This window comes from Pholcus phalangioides, unplaced genomic scaffold (assembly GCF_987345545.1).
Source record: "Pholcus phalangioides strain wild (caught in Gottingen) unplaced genomic scaffold, Ppha-v1.0 ptg000011l_1, whole genome shotgun sequence".
Classification (NCBI taxonomy): Eukaryota; Metazoa; Arthropoda; class Arachnida; order Araneae; family Pholcidae; genus Pholcus; species Pholcus phalangioides.
In genome coordinates this window covers 31,587,514-31,603,226 of record NW_028301604.1, presented here as the reverse complement: position 1 = coordinate 31,603,226, position 15,713 = coordinate 31,587,514, and the positions used below count along the sequence as shown (strand labels likewise).

At 35.4% G+C, this 15,713-nt stretch overlaps 1 protein-coding gene across 3 annotated transcripts in view; it reads left to right on the top strand.

Annotated features, from left to right (window-relative positions):
- LOC149080338 (WD repeat-containing protein 20) overlaps positions 1 to 15,713 on the top strand; it is a 221,024-nt gene that overhangs the window by 154,244 nt on the left and 51,067 nt on the right. The window contains exon 4 of one of the 3 annotated variants that reach the window (XM_089239471.1): positions 7,491 to 7,607. The exons of the other annotated variants lie outside the window; for them this stretch is intronic. Within the exon in view, the coding sequence (XP_089095597.1) occupies positions 7,491 to 7,607 (117 nt within the window). The remainder of the gene's footprint in view (positions 1 to 7,490; positions 7,608 to 15,713) is intronic. 3 annotated transcript variants of the gene reach the window in all.

The window sequence follows — 15,713 nt, the reverse complement described above, 5'->3', positions numbered from 1 at the left end:
TGGTCTGGTGTTATCTGCTCCAGCATAAGAAAATCTGTTTAGAATATATTTGGATTCAAGCAGGGTTGTTTTGTTTAAACCACCTTGGTTTTAACTAAGTGATTTTTTTAAAAAAAATCAGATAAAAGTGGTCAAAATATTATTTTTTTTCCTTTAAAAATATATTGGTTCATTATTAGCCAAAATTTTTCATGTAATATATATATTCATATAAAGCATCTTAGTTAATTAAAGCTACACAGACATACTACTAAGAACTAATAATAAATACTACTAACCTACAGAAGCTAAAATTTCTTATTCTTAGAATTTAGCTTAAAAGTCTTCCGGTTATTTGGCTGAAGTGCAGTTTTTGTCTTTCGACATTTCGTTCGCACGAGTGGCAAACTTTTTCATATAATCTTACGGCGGGCATAAGGCTACTACTAATGCCTTCTCCCTGCTTGAGTCTCACTGCCTTGTCGGGATTGGTCTGTTGAGCCAGTCTGTTTTTCCCCATTGGCCGAAGTTGTTCCTAAGGGCTCTGGATAATGCTTGGGTTTCAATCTCATCATTTTTAAAGTAGGAAACCAAGCGCTGTTGATTTTCATCCTCTCTTCCTTTCTGTTGTAGCAGTTCTTGTGCTTTTGAATTTCTATTGCTTCTTTAAAAATATGTGGAAAATATCACACGTCGTTGGATAACACTTGGGTGTTTGTGAAGAGAATTTTGTGGTCCTTGGTCAGGGCATGCTCTGTTACGGCTGACTTGTCAACCTGACCCAGTCAACAATTTCATTTGTGCTCAATTAATCTGGTCGATATCTATCATTTGTAGTGCCTATGTACACTTCTCCACAACTGCATGGGATACAGTAAACCCCAGCTGTTTTTAGTCAGTCCCGTTGATCTTTTGTTGATTTGAGGCATTCACTTAGCTTTCTGGTTGGCTTGAAGATGGTCTTGATGCCAAATTTTCTCAGGCGTCATCCAGTTCTGTCAGTAACTCGAGGAATGTAAGGGCGAAACACTTTTCCGGTCGCTGGTTCTTCTACTTTCCATGAGGCGTTTTTTGGATGTATGGCCCTCATTACATCTCCATAGGGTATCCATTGGCCTGGAAGGTCCAAATCAAGTGTAGTTTTTCCTCATCAAAATGTTCTGGCTCACAGATTCTTCTTGCCCTTTCCTCCAGAGCTTTGATCATACCTTGTTTCTGGTGATTAGATTCTCAGTGCAGGTATTTGTCCATGTGCGTCTTTTTATGGTAAACCGTATGCCCCAGTCTGTTACATTTCCTAGTGACCAGAACATCTAGAAACAGAAGGGTCCCCTCTTCTTTCTCCATTGTGAATTTGATGTTATGATGTATACTGTTCAGATGAACAAGGAACTCTTCAAGTTTTTCTTCTCCATGACCCTATATAATAAATGTGTTCTCCACATACAGAAACCAAGTTGACGGCTGGTATTGTGCGGTCGCCAAAGCTTGGGCCTTGAATCATTCTATATAAAGGTTGGCCACAACCGGGCTGATTGGGCTGCCCATCGCCACCCCTTCCGTTTGTTCATAATATTCACCATTCCAATTGAAATATGTAGTTGTGAGACAGGCATGGAAAAGGTCCACAATATCTTTCGTGAACAGTTGGCTGATCTGATCCATGACATCTTTTAGCAGTACATTTGACAAGTCAGCTGTAGCAGAGCATGCCCTGACCGAGGACCACAAAATTCTCTTCACAAACACCCAAATGTTATCTAACGACGTGTGATATTTTCCACATATTTTTAAAGAAGCAATAGAAATTTAAAAGCACAAGAACTGCTTCAACAGAAAGGAAGAGAGGATGAAAATCAACAGTGCTTGGTTTCCCACTTTAAAAATGATGAGATTGAAACCCAAGCATTATCCAGAGCCCTTAGGAACAACTTCGGCCAATGGGGAAAAACAGACTGGCTCAACAGACCAATCCCGGCGAGGCAGTGAGACTCAAGTAGGGAGAAGACGTTAGTAGTACAGGGGTGGGAACTCTGCGCCAATTGCGCCGCAACTAATATCTTGTGCCATCCTGCTCCAATAGCGTATTTTCACATTTTTCTGCGCCAAATAGCAAATTTTGCTTCAGTATGCCCGGAATTTCGAAAAGGACGGCAAAAAATTTTTGTTCCTGCTAGCCACGAAACGTTTCTTTACGAGAAGAGCGTGTTTTATTCCACTATACTTAAACTATCGGGCTTTCCATCGCGAAACCCCGATATTGTCCGTGATCGTGGAACTGAAGATGGCTTGCAATGCCTTTCAGCTTTAAAGTGCAAATTTGAGTGTTTCCGTTTAAAAAAAAAGTCGTCACTGGAAGCAGTAGAAATTACTGTAGTCGATTGTCATTGTGTTAAATCCCGATGTTTCATGAAAAAAATTTTCATTCCGGGAGTAAAAAGCGCATGTTCGCCGAATTATGAATGTTAGTTTAGAAACTTTGCCAAATAACGAGCGTTAAATCGCCAATGTTGCAGAATTATGAATGTTAGTTTAGAAACTTTGCAGAATAACGAGCGTTAAATCGCCAATGTTGCCGAATAACGAGCAGTAAATCGTCAATATCGCCAAATAACGAGCGTTAAATCATCAATCTCGTCAAATATCGAGTATCAGATCGCCAATCTCGCCAGATAATGAGTGCTGAATCGCCAAACATCGAGTTGCTTCTTCCAAAATTCTCTCCCATTTTGCAACAATTTCTTTCCAAGTATAAAAAAATTTAAAACTTATAAAATTTTTTTAGCTCATTTGAAGTGCTGCTGTTCAAGGCAGCAAATAGTGCCCTCAGTAAGCAAAAATCATCTTAAATAGACTGGTGCAAAAAATTTTATGACAGCCGCTCTTTCAAACAAGGTGTCAAAAGCCTAAAACACCAAAAACAAAAATCAAGCTGACGAAAAGATGTTTGATAACAAAAGACAGTGCAGTTTTATTTTGAAAAGGGTTGAGGGTTAACGAAAATATTCTTGTTCATTTCACTGCTCCAATTTATAAATATCTGCTCCGAATCTCATATTTTGCTGCTCCGAATCCCATATTTTGCTGCTCCAAAACTGCTCCAAATCCTGAATTTTGCTGCTCCAAAGCTGCTCCGAAATGGACTTAGTCACTTCCCACCCCTGTAGTAGCCTTATGACCGCCGTAAGATTATTTGAAAAAGTTTGCCACTCATGCGAACGAAACGTTGTAAGACAAAAACTGTACTTCATGTCAGCCAAAAAACTCAAACTTTTAAGCTAAATTCTAATTTACACTATGACCACGAAAGCCTTTTTTGTTTCTCATTCTTATCACATTTTCTAACCTTTGGCTACATTCTGATCCTTTATGTTTAGCAAATTCATGAATGAATAAGGATTGCATCACACATCTAAATGTAGGGGTGCATTATCTCACAGGGTTTCTTTTTCTTTTCACAAAGAAGCAGCAACAGTAGTGACATCATCATGCTAGGGGCAGGTGGTCTTGTAATCCAATAAAGACACCAGCTGCCCCTAAAGGACAGACCTGTGCTTGCTGGTAGTTACATTACCACACTGACATTTCTTTCCCATAAGAAGTAGCATATCTCATACTGTATATCATTTAGTCTTAATATTCAATAGGTTTTTTTAAAAATATAATTTTTCCATTAAGCCCAGTTAATCAACGTTCTACTGTATAGTAATAACAGATTTATGAAAAATAATCAGCTATATACTGGGTGATTAGAATTAAAGTTTTGATTCTAAAACTGCAATAAGAACTACTGTACTACTTCACCAAACACCAACTCTGGTCATATTGCTATATTGCAATTTACTGCTATTAATCAAGATGGGTTGGAAATGAAGACGCTGTCTATCGGTGGTTGCCTCAAGTTCATTAGGGAAAATATCTTATCTGTAATAAGAACTACTGGTCATAATGACTTGAAAAGTTGCATGGATACTCCTGAAACAATGGAAATTTTTTTGGCAAAAGAAAAGAAAAACAAGGTGCAAGTAGTACAAAATTTGCAAGTAAATGATGCTGTACTTGGCCAGTAGTATAATCTATTTTGTACAACCATGTCATTTCAGCAGTTCAACGGCATCAGTGCATGGATAGCATAACTTTTATTAAGATGCAGATTGCGATACCAGCAAAGCTGTTGCTGAAAAACCATTTTGACGATAACAGTATGACACGATACCTGGCTGGCCACCAGTTCACCTTGCAACTTCTGGCAGGGAGGAGGTACCTCAAAATGTTATGAACAGTGGTCAAATTGCCAACTTTGGTGAATTGCAAACACATCCACATCATGACCATGGCATACTCTGATCTGTTGTTGAACAAACATTTTTTTGCTTTCATCTCATAGCCAGAACACGGTCGACAACATATTTAACATTCCTTGAGTAAGTTGTAGTTATTTGTTCAATTACTTCATTTTTTGTGATGTTTCCATGAATTATGAAATCGTGAAATGCTATAATTAAGTTATCATTCTGCCATGACTGGCTATCGTTTCCATTCTGTGAGCAAATTTCCCACATGTTGGATGATGTCATTAATTTTACATTTTCAAGTATTTTTTCCCCTTTATCAAATAAAATTGAATTTTTTCAGGAATATTCATGTCAATTTTCAAGTCATTCTGACAATCGTTCTTTTTTTACAGTGTTTTGAAATCAGAACCTTAGTTATAATCCCCCTGTATATCGTAAATCATTGCTAATTAATCTGCATTATTTATGCTTCATTAAATACATTATGTTCACTTAATTTTTATTACTTTTTGCAAAATAGCTTCCTAATTAAGTATTACTGAAAGTAACTGGAGAAAAACCTTTATATATTATATGATTAATAATAACATTGAATTTTCAAACACACAGTAATCCATTAAGTTAAGCAAAAAATAATTAAATTGCAAAAGTTGGTTTTTGTTAAAATGTAATAAATATTTATTGATTAATTAGCATGGGAATATTGTTAATTACATTAATAAACATTTTATTTTAGTTAATTATTGGAAGTTTGAATGATTTTTCAGAAATTTTATTGTTTTTAATGTTAATACTATATAAAACAAAAAAACCGGTTTAAACCAAAAAAAAACCTGGTTTAAACCAAAAAAACCTGGTTTAAATCAAAAAAACCCGGTTTTTTTACCAACCCTGCCTTGTAGCGTGTTTCGTTTTATTGAAGAATTAATTTTCCATGAACTATGAAATCGTGCAATGCTAATTAAGTTATTTTGCCCTGACTGGTTATCTTGTCCATTCTGTAAGCAAACTTCCCATGTGTTGGATGAGAACAGCATTAAATTTACATTTTTAAGTATATTTTTCCCCTTTGCCATATAAAATTCCATTGCTTCAGGAGTATGCATGTCAATTTTCAAGTCATTCTGACAGTCGTTCTTTTTTTACAGTGTTTTGAAATCAGAACCTTATTTATAATCACCCTGCATATCGTAAATCATCACTAATTAATCTGCATTATTTATGCTTCATTAAATACATTATATTCATTTAATTTTTAATCACAGTTTTTATGAAACATCTTTATATTATATGGTTAATAACATTAACAATATTCAAACACAAAGTAATTCATTGAGTTGAGCAAAAAATAATTAAATTGAAAAATATCTTAAAGTTTGAGAAATATCTTAAAATGTGAGAAATATTTATAGATTAATTAAAATTGGAATAGTGTTAATTATATTAATTAACATTTTATTTCAATTATAAGAAATTTGAATGATTTTTCATAAATTTTGTTTTTAATGTTAATGCTATTTAAACAACAAAAACTTTCTTAAACCAAAAAAATCAGGCTTTTTGGTTTTTTTAAGAAAAAAAATTTTTTTATCAACCCTGGAGCCAACACAGGCAAGAAGCCAGAATTTAATCCCAAATTTATCTGGTTGGCTTGGGATAAACTCTGTAAATGGACATCTTGTTTTTGAGGGTAAAAGTTGTTCATCAGCAGTTAGTTTGGGTCCTGGTTTCTAGCAAGTAGCACCATTTTCTATGAATGAATTCCATAGTAAAGATGCAAGAGCAAATTTGTCAGTTTCAATCTTTCAGACGTTTTACATTTCTGATCAAATCTCGTAAATTTCAAAATTTCTTTGAAATTATCTCTTGTCATTGTTTGGGGAAAAAATGGGGGACCCCCCCAAACCAACAACCACAATGAATTCAGGGGGAAAGTTTTTTGCACTATATATACTTATTGCATGCATAATGGTATCATTGCATCCAGCTCAAAGAAACTGACTAAGAAGCTTCATTTAGACGACGATGAGCTTCAGCTTCTGTACATTTCTGTATATGTCATTATTTTATCGCTGAAAACAAGGTGCCACTATCTCAGAAAACTTTCATTTATATTTTTGATGCATAAAATATGGGAGCCTTGATTTTGTCACAGTATATGTTTCCTCGCTATTTCTAAACTAACTGTTTGAAAAGATCACATACACTCAAATTTTCTACATCCCAGAATAAACAATTTATCTGATAATATGGCAAGAATGATTGTCAAAAAAGACAACACCTGCTGACAGACACTTGCAGACAAGAATGAGGGGAAAAGAAAGCTCACACGGAGGGTCAAATGCAAAAAAAGACTTTCAGAAGGATTACCTATTTAGAAATCAATTGTGACGATAACAGTAGTATTTACTGCATAATGTACTAGAATATAAGGAAGGGTCACTATGATCCCCCTCCGTCTTTCTAGGTATATCTGTTTGTATCTTCGTTGTTGAAAAATATAATAAAAAAGCTTTGGTATATTTGGTCAGACAAGGAAAAGTCACCTAATTTTATTTTGGGCATGCAATAGACATCCTGTTTTTGTTCATTAAAAATGTTTTCTTGCCCTTTCATATTTTATTTGGTGTCCTGTGCAGCCACACGAGTTGCGCTGCCCACCCTTGCCATTCAGGCCAGTTGAATCTTCCTTATAAAATTGGTTTTAAGCATACTGTATCAATTTCTCTGTATCTTGTATAAAATAATTAAATTTCAAACATTGGTATTTGTGTTACAATGTAAAAAATATTTGTAGATTAATTTATATTTAAAATTTGAATGATTTTTCAGAAATATAATTGTTTTCAATGTAAATGATATTTGAACCAAAAAAAAATATTACCAACTTTGTTACTCATAATCTCATTTTGATTTTTTTCACTTGTGTTGACAAAGTTTCATTGTAATTGTTATTCATTATTTCTACAACTTTTTTGCTTTTTCTTTGTAATTTCATTTTAGAATTTTAAATAAAGGAAATAGTTATCTATTAAGATTTTAAAAAATCCTTGATTTGTGGTATTGCATTATAAAATTCAAATATGTGTAGGAGATCTTCTAGAAAGCAATATGTGTTTCATAATTGAAAAAAAAATCGTTTAACAACATGCGTTACTTTTCTAAGATGTTTCATTTTTTCCTGTTACTTTAATCACTGCATATATTTGCTTCCAGTATTGCTTGATACATTTTTGGATACTAGCTTCATGTTCCTCTGTCACCAATTCCCTGTACACCAAGTGCATCAAGTGGAGTGCAAGACATCTATCAATCATCTGCAATAATAGATAGGTATCCTATTTGCCCATCATCATGTAAATTTTCTCCAAGTTTTGACAGTATCGTCTTAACATTTGTGGGCACTATAGTTTTCGCCATCTCTATTGATCTTATCCAAACGGGGAAATTTTGTTTCCAACATGTGCTGTTGTTAGCAATCGCAAGGGTCACATGACATTCTACCAATTGGCCACTATATTTTACACCAAATTGAAGCTGTCTGTAGCTAAAATGGATTTGGCACCCAACTGAAAATTTGGGGAATAAGCCCAATCTGCTAATAATGTGAACAAGACTGTTAAAAACTGACATTACAAACAGGTCGACCTTAAAATCAATAGACGTTGTATCCCAAAGATTCATAGCATTCAGGGCAGCCACCACAGTGATTTCGCTAAAATGGCCCCTTCATGATCAGATCTGTCTTAATAGCATCGTTGGTCCCCAAGCAAAGAGATGCTCCGGTAACCCTAAAGTACCAGCAACTTCAATTCAGAATTGTGTACATTGTATTAAACAACTTGTTTTTAACCTTTATGTGGGCATACATGTTTAAATGTATATGTATATAGAATGTTATGTACAAGTTGCTTTATGAGAAAAATATAGAAATTTTTTTGATATAATTTATTATTGACCTGAAAAGATGAGCAGTTTCTTGAATGTCACACAGTGGGTGTATGTACTTGTCCATTTTTTTCTTACTTTTTGTCTTATCTGTCTTTCTTCTTACATTTTGATCTCAGTAACCTGAGACTCTATGTACATCTGGCACTCACAGCCTGCACTCGGATGGGCCCAACCTGCTTGGTACGGTCATGTTCATGATAATATATCTGCATATTTTATACCAGTATCTCAAAAATCCCTACCCAGGGCTGTCTTGAAAGAATATCACGGGACCCTCAGGCAAAGAGATACTCTGTGCCCCCGCCTACAGTCCTGAGGCATTTATTAGTCTCCCAATTTCAAATTTTTTTTTTAGTTTTTGGTCTATAGCATGAGGCTCCCTTATGCATTTGGGGCTGGTTCATGAGTTAAGACGGCCCTGCTTCTATCTGTTTTAATGATAAACAATAACATAATTTCATAAATGCTTTAATAACCAAGTATGTGCATAGCAAATGCACACATAAATTGATAGTGAAGTCATGCCTCCTCCCCAAAGGTGAAGCTGATACGGCTACAACATTAAGGGGCCCCAGGACCTTTTTTTAATTTTTCACTCTATGAATTCACTATAGTGTGGCCCTCCAAAGATCTTATCCTAGGGGCATGTTGCCCCTCCTCCCCACAAGGGTGAGACTGACAGGGCTCCAGCCCAGTGGCCCAGGACAATTCTTATTTTTTGTCTTTTCACACTATAAATTCATTTGGAAGGGGCTCGTGAAAAATCTGACCTTGGATCTCACTGCAAGATGGGGGGGGGGGGAACATAAGTAAAGTACCATTGAAAAGTTTTGTTGTGTGCCGATAGCAAAAAAGTTTAACTAGAACTTTTTATTTGCATAAAAAACTGAAATCATGATCCCCTTTGGCTGCATGAATAGTCGGAGAAATGATTCTATCTGTGTGGGAACAAAAAAATAATTTTTTTTTTTTTTAATAGTTTTTGTTTGTGAAAGAAAGATGTGGCAAATTCAGTACAATCGAAAAAATAAGGGTGATATAAACATAAAATCTGGGTTCTAACCCAGTCACCAGCACACTAATTAATAAAGAGCTAATTTTCTGAAGGGAACATTTCCTCTTTTTTTTGAAATTCATTTTTCACTTTTCAAAATTCATTTTTCACTTTTCAAAATTCATTTTTCACTTTTCAAAATTCATTTTTCACTTTTCAAAATTCATTTTTCACTTTTCAAAATTCATTTTTCACTTTTCAAAATTCATTTTTCACTTTTCAAAATTCATTTTTTCATTCAATTTTCACTTTTTCATTCAATTTTCACTTTTCATTTTTGAACATATTATGCAAATAATCTTCTCCTACTCTTGTATGCTACCTGCTGAGCGACCACTTATGCACAGCAGTCCATTTTGGAGGAATATGTTTTTTACTTCTATTGTGTGTAAATTTATTGAGCGTGGAAATGTTCCGTTTTGAAAATAATCTCCTCAGTTGATAATAAACACTCTACCGCTATACCAGCTCATGCACACTGATCCCATGCAGTAAAAACAAACTTTTCAGAGAATAGAGAAATGATAAGAAAATATAAAAACTATAGAACATATAGATGGCATATGCATATATATATATATATATATATATGTAAGTCATTTTAAGAACTTCATCTTTATAAAAAACCATTTTAAATTATCTGAGGATGATTGAGCTCACTGGCCACTATGCTCATCATTTATGGGAAAATGAGAGCGCATTTATGTCTAAGTATTGAAGAAAAGTCTTGTTCCACAATACAAACAGGCAGTTCCATTGGCGGATTCTTGTATGCAACAGTGACTTCGACAACTCCCACGGAACAATAATATTCTTACTGTATATGTAAAATTTAAAGTTTGTGCTGAGAGGCTTGTCTGAAATTTGTTGAAATGTAGAATAGCTCAACAGAGCCTTTGCACTACCAGTGTCGTTTTCCATTGTAACTGGATGACCTGCAATCAATACTATAGTAAGCAGCAGAGGATCACTTTTGATGTGATTCAACAAAAAGTCTCGTTGACATCCTCTAATTTGTGCAGCATGGATTTACTTTGGCACACTTGTTGAATGTGACTTTTTTCCCACACAATTTACAATGAAGATTTTTTTCTTGCAAGACGGAGCCATGTGATTTTCATCACCACAATGATAGCATTGTATTCTTGTTGCAGGAGCTTTAGCCTTTGGTAACTTGGCCTTAGCTTTCTTGTTTACCTTTTGGGTCGTAGATGGCTTGAGTCCATTAACGAACTTCAAAGCAGTATTCTTTGAATGAGGAATGTCTTTAGTACTTGACTGTGCTTGCTCGATTTCCAAAGCAAGTTTGAGAACCTTATCCAGATCAGGATCATCTTCGAACATTCAGTCTAGCATGATTTTGTCTGAAAATCTACTAACGAAAATGTCTCTGAGCATCATTTTCAGCTGAGCTTCTGGGTAATTACATTGAATGGCAAAACACCATAATGCTGAAATGTAACTGCAGATGCTTTCTCCTTTCCTCTGTCGTCTATTTAGAAACGTATGATGACTTGGAATCACAAGAGGTTTTGGCTTCAGATGGGCTATTAGACGATCTTTGATCATATTGTATTGTGACGTTTGATACGTTTCTAGATGAAGCAAATTCTTGAGAAGCAAAAATGTTCCTGTCTGCAACAATGTAACGAAACTAGCCATCTCTTTTTCTCTTCAAAGTTGTAGAGCATTGTCAAGGTTTATAATTTGTCCACAAAATCTTGTCTTCACTCTCCATTAATTTTTCTAAATGCGGTAAACAGCTTGAAGTGATGGAATTCTCCAGTAGTTGTACAGTCCTCATCTGGACCTCCAAATTCTGACGGAGAAGCCCCTGTAAGTCAGCCATAGCGAAAGGAAACTGAAATGATCACCATATTATGACACTGCGTACACTGTAAACTGACCTACTACATGATGCCGTGTAGAGCAAGAACAGACTGCATCATTTTGTGGTGTATTCGGATTTCGGAAGAAAAATGATTGATACACTTATACGGACAAGTGAGAAAGACTCAAGACATGTGGCATCTGATTTAAGCCGAACATTTTACTAGACTGCAAAAGTAAACAAAACATTGTGTTGCCACCCACCAGCAACTAAATGATAAGAAAATAATGAACTACACAATAGATATACAATCGATATATCATAGCCAGGTCTGCAGCCCTGCACAGTGGAAAACTGGTTTTTGAAGAGAGCACAGCTCAGTTGATATGGACAGTGAACAACTCAAAATTAAGCATTCTCGTTGGAGGGCAATCCACTAGGAGTCTACTTAAAAAAAGTTAGCTTATTTGTATGCTTTCTATTTGGATGGCGTTTTCTTCTCAAAAAAGAAGAGCAAAGTGCATCACTGTCTGGTGTAATGATCATACCTTCGGGTGCTCCATAAGAAACAAGCTGCCAGACCACTCAAACCTCGCTCCATTCAAAGTTGTTCTGCTACTCTTCTGCTCTGTTTTAAATAGCTATCAGTTGTTTTTTTTTTTTTTTTTTTGTGCTCTCACTTTTGCGCAGTGGATATGGACAGACTTTGCTCTACAGATGATTCATCCATAACATTGACACCATGATTACGGATGATTTGCAGTGTTCAGTTGATTTCATAAAGAACAATCAGTGTGTCACATGCTTTATCATTTCTGACCAATTTTTTTGACGAGTAAAAAATTGTTTCCCATCAATTTCTTTTGTCTTCATAGTGGTCCACACAACAGTATCCACATCCAGTAAGTACAACACAAATATAAAACATGAAAAAAAATGTATTTTAGTGTTGAAGTTTTAAAATTATTCTAATTGGCATCATCTGGGGAAAGCAAAATTTTTTGCTTTATAATTAGATGTTCTTAATGTGTTTTCCTCAAAGTCAACATTGGGACAATGCTGTGTGCTCAAGGAGATAGATACTGGCATATGCAAAAAGAGTGTTTTAAACCAACCACTACCGCTTTGAGCTGAGGTTTTGCATTCATGTCTGATTGAAAAATGAAGTAACCCCCCCCCCCCCCCTTCACTGAACAGTAAAATAAAACATGAAAACCTTGATGTATTTGAGGTACAGTATAGCTGAGTGACCCATGAGCATCATTGTTATTTCCAGTATGCTTCAGATTGTGTCAATGTTGAAGATGTCTGCCCTCTGTTATTACAGCTCTGGGAAGTATACTCAATGACTGGTGATTATGGCATATGTATTTCCAAAAAATATTGTAATTTCTTCAGTTGTTAAAATATTTGAATCCAAAAGTGGAATAATTTGCGAAATGGTGAATATCCTCATTACCTAGAGTGGGGTAATCCACATTTCACAGTGTAAAGAAATCTCTTTCTTCACCAATGTATAGTGATTCCAGACAGTGAATTCAGAAGGAGGATGCAGTTGGGTTAATGACATATGTGGCATGTTCCAAATACAAAATATATCGTAATTATATTTACAGTCAACTGTTTTTTTAAATTTTTATGTACATAGCCTTCTCTATCCTGGACCAAGGTCCTTAAGTTGGATCTTTGGCAGGCCTTCAAGGCCAGTTTTTTTATGGGGCCCTGTAAATTAAATTCATAGCATAAAAAACCAATATAATAATAGATTTACATTGGGGGGGGGGGGGGTTCAAGTCTGGAGCCCTGTCCCTTCCCATTTGAGGTTCATATATCCATGGCCTTTATCATAATCTTATGTCATGAGAAATAAAACGGTTCCCAGCAGCCTGGAAAGTCAGGGAATCAGAAAATGGTCAGGGAAAATGTTAAATATTTGTCAAAGTCCGGGAAAATCTGAAGGGAAAAAATTAAAAGAGGAATAATTCCCATTCCAGTGGTTGGTTTTCACTTTTCCCCCCATAGATTATCTCTTTCAGATCCTCTGGGAGAGAATAAGGAAGCCTTATCAACAATCTGTGTTTTCCTCTGGATCCCCTACTAAGAGACACTTTGGTGTACATGAGCAAAATGTGTTATCAGTTGGAGGGTGAGGATTTACATACTGGAAACCAATGCTGGCCAAGGTCACTGAACCTGCTTTTTCAGTAAATGGATGAAGTGGGGTCTAAGGCGGAGACTCTCTTTTCCATTGTCCACTGTTGAAAACAAAGCCAATACCAGCCCTAATTTCTTTTCTATCTCTTTTGAGAAAATGGTTTATCCTTTTGCTTTTTTTTTTTGCTGCCTCTGTATAGGGGGCAATTCAAATACAGTAGACTTTTGGTAACTCGACTATCCGGATAACTCGACATCTATTATTCCCTTGGTCAGCCCAAATGTTTGGCTTAACTCTGCTTAAGTCAACTACGACTTTTGTCCCTTTACTACGACTGGTTTTTACAATTGCCCGTGTTTTACCATTCTAAGAATTTTTTGACGTTGTCTGTGGGTACTTTGATAATCCTTTGTTTCTTTGTTCTATATGATGGGTCCCTTTTTACGCTATGGGCGGGGGGGGGGCGTGCATGTGAAGAATGAATGTTAGAAGCCTCTTGGCCGGCCTATCATTTTAGTGCCGTTTCCAGGACAGGTCTTTCATTCTTTTCATGGTCAAAAGCGGTTTTACGATTTCTTGGAAAAGGAGTAAAAGAAAAAGCTAAAGCCTGGTTAGACGTGATATGTCATTTGGTTATCATTGTGAGTATCGACGGCCGTGAATGCAATAGCTCCACAGGAACTTCATACTTTAACTTTAAAATCAGAATTTGAAATTTTCAAAAAACTAGAATCAGGAAAACTCAGAGTGAACTCACCGAGGAATATGGAGTTGCACGGAACCCATCTCAACATTTGCTAAAAATGAGGGAAATTTTTTTTCAGCATTTGAATCTTATGAATCAAGCAGAAAATGCATAAGAAATTAGAATTCAGCGATGTAGAGGAAGCAACTCTTTTGTGGTTCAAATCCCTCAATCTCACTCAATCCCATTATCAGAATCAATAATTCAAGAGAAAGCAAAAGATTTTGCAAAAAAGGAAATTAGGAATTATTCTAAGTATGAAAACTTCTTACAGAAAATTACAGACAAAAAAATTGTGAATTTGTGGATGTTAGAATGGACGTAAAAATTTCTGTATTAGATGCAGTTGAAATGATTGATTCTGCATTGAACTCGGGCACGAGTGCAACAATTCTGAACTGCTTCTGTCATATTGATTTTTGTTCTGAGTCTTTGGAGAAAAATTATTTCTCCAAAGAAAATTAATTAATTAAAATAAAAAGATTATTTCTCCTGAAGATTACTCCCAGATTAGGTGTGAAGAAAGCATAAATAGCACTATGGGTGATTGTATCGACGATGAATTTATGAGTATTGACTCTGATCTTGTAACTTCAGGACTTTTAGCAGATGACGATATTCTAGAATCAATCACCCAAAGCAAGTGCTTCATGTTTCGAAGAAATAGAATCACACACAGAGTTCAGATGAAGTATCTGCACCATCACTCGATGCACTAAAAACTTAATGTGATACGTCATTTTCTACACAGTCAGGGAAAAGCCAAACAATCACGGTATAAACTGAATAGCTTAGAAAATTTTATGTTTTCTCTTCGTAAAGAAAAACAAGCAAATGTACTTGATTATTTTTCATGAAGTAAATTTTTTAAACGTTTTGATTCTATTTTGAAACGACCCCGAATTAAAATTAATGAGAATTAGCATTTTATTTAATACAATTGTTATAATGTATATAATTATGTACACAGAAACGATCAGACAAAATATAGAGTGAAACCCCGCTAACTTAAGTCGACATGTTTGTCAATACTTGTGGGGCATCGAGTTACCAAGAGTCTACTGTATGTCAAGATGGGGGGGGGGGAAGGATGTATAGAAGGCAGGTGGATGGGATTAAACAACTCAAGTGGTATATATTTTTTATTTATAGATTTCTCCTTCTTGCTACACACAGTTCACAGACATTACAAGACACCACAAATGGGTAAGATTGAGAGAGAATTGTTTTGTCTGAATTTTTTTAGTAAGAGATGGGTTGAAAATGTATAAGGCTTGGAAAGAGCTATAGACATTTTTAACAATGTGAAATTTATATAGAACAAGTCTCTGAGGTAAGCCTGCTACCTCTGTTGGCCTGGCAGTAAAAGATACCCCATTAAATGTGAAATGAGTTTTTGAAGTCTGTCCCTCCAGAGTGCAAGTCATTTCTTAAAAGATTTCAAAGCTCCAAACATTTTGCTCTTTTTTTGTGTTTTAAGTTTTTTTCAAGATCTCATGTGAAAACTTATTGCAAGATTGGAATCTGATAAGTTGGAGGCTGCAACTTCCACAAAAAAACTTCCTGAAACTGATCTAGATTGGGAAGTTGCCTCTGATTTTAATTTTCCTGAATAATCAATCAACATGGTTTTTTTTTAATCTCAAACCCTTAAAATGCTCTTTCACACCCCTGGTTAAGAACCACTGATTCTAGGTTTTGTG